General features: G+C 45.5%; 1 protein-coding gene across 5 annotated transcripts in view; it reads right to left on the reverse strand.

The window, feature by feature from the left end:
• The window catches only part of pbx1b (pre-B-cell leukemia homeobox 1b), a 70,332-nt gene extending 65,980 nt beyond the window's left edge, over positions 1-4,352 (reverse strand). For all 5 annotated transcript variants that reach the window (XM_084338008.1, XM_084338009.1, XM_084338007.1 and 2 more), the window contains exons 1-2: positions 4,048-4,352; positions 2,707-2,780 (exon numbers count right to left, since the gene is read on the reverse strand). In XM_084338008.1, coding sequence (XP_084194134.1) covers positions 2,707-2,780; positions 4,048-4,238 — 265 coding nt within the window. In that variant the 5' untranslated portion in view covers positions 4,239-4,352. The remainder of the gene's footprint in view (positions 1-2,706; positions 2,781-4,047) is intronic.
• Between the last annotated feature and the right edge of the window lie 469 nt (positions 4,353-4,821).

Below are 4,821 nucleotides of genomic sequence, written 5' to 3' on the forward strand. Positions count from 1 at the left end.
AAAATGGTGGCTACTTTTGACTATTCTAATGGAGACTTCACCCAGGTGTTTTTTTCTTCTTCTTTTTTTGTTGTTGGCCAGGAACAATCTGACCGCGCAGAAGGCTTTCCATTTCACTTAAAGGAGTTCCAGATTTACTCAAGTACGGGTTCACCGCAAGTAGGTAAAACATAAAATTTGTCAGTGTCAACACTGAGAAGTGTGTGCGGCGCATAAAACATACAGAAACAAGATAAGCACCAAATCTCTCCTGTGTGTGTGTGTGTGTGTGTGTGTGTGTGTGTGTGTGTGTGTGTGTGTGTGTGTGTGTGTGTGTGTGTGTATGAAGTGCAGAGCGAACCCCCGCTCCGTGTATTTATGGGTTGCCAACTGAGAGAGGGGAAAAATAGAAGGCTGCATGCATGCGCAGGCCAGGAAGAGGTCCAAGTTACTTTGTACTCTTGTGCAGAGCCCGAACTTTGGATGAACTCTGGGAAACGCCGGGGAGTAAAACACTATGCATAACTGTGTCACCCCCCCCCCACCCCCCCCCCCCCCCCCCCCCCCCCCCCCCCTCTCAGAAAAAAAAGAAACCTACCAAGACAACAACGGAAAAAAAATACGAGGGAGCCAGCAGGCTTCAAAAGGCCCCCGGCTCTCCTGAGACGGTGGTTGGGGCTGGGGGTATAATAGGCAGAGACTCGAAGAGTTGAACTTCAACGAAAACACCAATGCAAAGTTGCAAACACCGTGCAAGGGGGGTGGAATCGCACACGCGGGGAAAGGAAAATAAACAACTCAAGCAAGTCACCTCTGCAGAGTGAGAGAAAGAGAGAGAGAGAGAGAGAGAGAGAGAGAGAGAGAGAGAGAGAGAGAGAGAGAGAGAGAGAGAGAGAGAGAGAGAGGGAGAGAGAGGGGGGGGGGGAAGGGGGGGAAGATGAGCCGGCACAGCTCAGTGAGATAATGAAAATGATATCTCATTTATATCCCCTTAACTTATTCCATTTTATTTCACGCACTGACGACTATGAAACACACAGAACGGGACTCGCCTCTCTCTCCAGCCAAGCTACAGCAACTCAATATCTCACAACCCACAAAAGAATGTTTCCCAGGAGTTACTCCACCAGCACCACCACCACCAGCACCAGCACCACCATCACCGCCACCATCACCACCACCATCACCACCACCACCACCATCACCACCACCAGCACCACCATCACCGCCACCACCACCACCACCATCACCGCCACCACCACCACCACCATCACCACCACCACCACCACCACCACCACCATCACCACCATCACCACCACCATCACCACCACCACCACCACCACCATCACCACCATCACCATCACCACCACCATCACCACCACCATCACCATCACCATCACCACCACCATCACCACCACCATCACCACCACCATCACCATCACCACCACCATCACCACCACCATCACCATCACCACCACCATCACCACCACCACCACCATCACCACCATCACCACCACCATCACCACCACCATCACCACCACCACCATCACCATCACCACCACCACCATCACCACCACCACCACCATCACCACCACCATCACCACCACCATCACCACCACCACCACCATCACCACCACCATCACCACCACCACCACCACCACCATCACCACCACCATCACCACCACCATCACCACCACCACCACCATCACCACCACCACCATCACCACCACCACCACCATCACCACCACCATCACCACCACCACCACCATCACCACCACCATCACCACCACCACCACCACCACCGTGGGTGTAAAGAGGGGGGAATATAAAAGACAAGATACACACTATCAATCTGGGGAGCAGTGAATTCTATCTGTGCCAATTTCACAAAATGTCACCAGGAAAAAGGATTTGGAAACATGACTTACGCCTCCCCTTGTTGTGTCATTCCTCTTTTAGCAATTATCCCGGTGACACGCTTCTCTCTCTCTCTCTCTCTCTCTCTCTCACAACTACTTTAGGAGAGAGAGACACGTAACTGAACAGAGTGAGATATATATTCACCAGATCTGACAGTTAACACGCAAAGGGGGGGGGGGGGGGGGGGGTGACATCATCACAATACACTTGGTAATTTCACTCGACGCTCTCCATTGTCCGACGACGGGATCAGGAGCTATTATTCCTATTTTGACACTGGGAATGGAGAGGGAGCGATGGGGAGCGAGGCCACTGTACTTATTGTACACACAGTGGTAGAACCAAAGCAATTATGACACGTAGACTGCTGATTTACATTTACATACGTGTGTCGTGACTGAATGCACAGCGTTGAGATCTTTGTGTGAATTGTACATTTCCAGTTTGTGTTCTTTTTTTTTTAAGAACACAGGAAACATGATACTCTTTAAGGTTCTCTCTCAAATCACACACCGCTTTGCCTGTTGGCAAAGTGTTTTAATTGCCGGAAAATATTGTGAACCCAATTAGTTACCTAATATTTTACCTTGTAAAATATCGGTAACTTAAATAAACCTTAATGTGGATGACATGCAGGTTACAAAATATGGGGGACAATATTTTGCTTGTCAGTACAGTGTTAACAGACATGGGTCATTACCCCCCCCCCCCCCCCCCCCCCCCCCCCCCCCCCCCCATCTTAAGGACTAAGGTCATAACACAGTATCAACTGCAGCAGTGTGAGCTTGGGTGAGATTCTGAACCTACCTGTCTTCTCTTTGATTTCACACAACACGTTGAAAAGAGCTGGCTTCATTCTGTGACAATTCAAAGCGTGTTTCCTGAAACGACACAGGAACTTTTATAAGCAACATACCTCTAAGAGAAAAGTGCATTATTATTATTATTATTATTATTATTATTATTATTATTATTATTATCATCACCTATACTAAATTATGAAGACATGGATGTGTACAACCAGGTAATTTGGTGTATGACTTGTTGGCTTTTCCTATAAGCAACAATACATTATAGCATGTGTTTCAAGGCATAGCTAATAATGTGTTATAATGGTTTTTATTACGTTTTCACCTGATAATGTGTGTGCCTTACATTTATTATGTTATCTGAACTAACCCAGGCAGGCCTGTAAGACGTGTAAAAAAATTAAAAGATTTAAAAAACTTGGTTAGCCTATAACAATGTTATAGCCTGTACTAAAACCTCTGTCATAAATCATTATAATTAGGCAGATCTATTACTCAATGTCATAAAATAAGAAACAGAATTAATTTCCCACTTGTATCTGATTATTAATTATGTGTTGCCTCTGTACCATACTTGTTAATATAACCTTATAAAATAGTGAGACTTTAAAAGGACGTTCTAACAAACATAGTCTGTCAAATGCAAATGAGTTCCACAAACAGCAGTGACACCAAATGTTTTGTGGTGAAGGGCTGAATAATATTTAAAAGTTTAAAACTATACTGCATTGCATTCGTCCACCACGTTGTAGGCTACACGCGCGCGCTGTGCCCACCATGCACGTCTGAAGCCAGTTCAGAGACCGACATTAGATTATTCCCTATTGATTATTATTATTAGGCTATTCATATTATGCGGAAATAATTATTAATAATGTGACCCTTTAGATACAATATGTGTGCATGTTGGCTCAAATAAGTATTTATTAAATAAATAAAATAGCCTCAACATTATGCTGTCAAACAGCACACTAATAAGATAAAAGTGACTCAAAAATACTTTACTGTGATATGTGTTGTGTCGATTGTTTTTGAGGGTGTCAAGCTCGTTAAATGCAGTCTAAAAGTTGTCATTAAAGTTTAAGTACTGTAGTCCGACATGCTTGTTGTTTTGTTTTTCCAATGTTCTTGTCTTGTTTTTGGAATGGATCGTGCGTAATTCAACATTACACTCAAGTTATATTTAAAAAAAAAATATATATATATATATATATAAACTAAATGTTTACTAAATATGAATTTCAATTTTAATTTGTTTTGTATTGTACAGTAGTTTGCTACATCAGACGATGGCACGTTGGATACGTGCATTATAATATATCTCTGTGACATCTCTTACCTGGCTTGGGCTTCGTCCAGGCTTTGATCTGTGATGGTCATTATTTGCTGTAAAATGTCTCCAATGTCCTGTTTCCTTCCATCGCCGTCCGTTCCTACGGTGCCCTGCTCCTGCATGTGTTGCGACAGGCCGGGGTGACCTGCCATGCCTACTCCTGCATGCGAATGCATCAACCGCGGCTGCTCGTCCATCTCTTCCCGACAGTAGGATCTAATGCTTTCTGTGCCTCAATCTCGGGCTGGAAATCCTTGAGAATTCCGACGGAGCTTCTATTGCGCACAACTGGTTCCCTCTATAGCGGGTCTCCGCGCTGCCGACGCACCAAGACCAGTGTCGGAGGGAAGAGAGAAACAAGCCTCTCTCTCTCTCTCTCTCCCTCTCTCTCTCACTCTCTCTCTCCCTCTCCCTCTCTCTGTCTCGCTCTCTCTCTCCCTCTCCCTCTCTCTGTCTCGCTCTCTCTCTCTCTCTCTCTCTCTCTCTCTCCCAGCTGGTCGAAGCTGAATGTGAAATCTGATCTCAACTGCTGCCTTGAGTGTGGAGCAGGGCTGTGCGTATAGAAAGACCAGGCTGACTTTAAACTACAAATATGAATTCTGGCACGTTTTTCTCGCCCCCCCCCCCACCACCCGCCTGTAATATGACGCAGTGATCCAGAACCACCGGAGCTCTCTGTCAAATATCTACGCCGTGGCTCCCTGGAATAAAGAACTATGGGTTAAATCGACTCACTCCATCCTCATGCTTTTTGTTATGTACAGAACACCAGGCTGACAA

The sequence above is a fragment of the Notolepis coatsorum genome (genome assembly GCF_963971535.1).
Source record: "Notolepis coatsorum genome assembly, chromosome: 2".
Classification (NCBI taxonomy): domain Eukaryota; kingdom Metazoa; phylum Chordata; class Actinopteri; order Aulopiformes; family Paralepididae; genus Notolepis; species Notolepis coatsorum.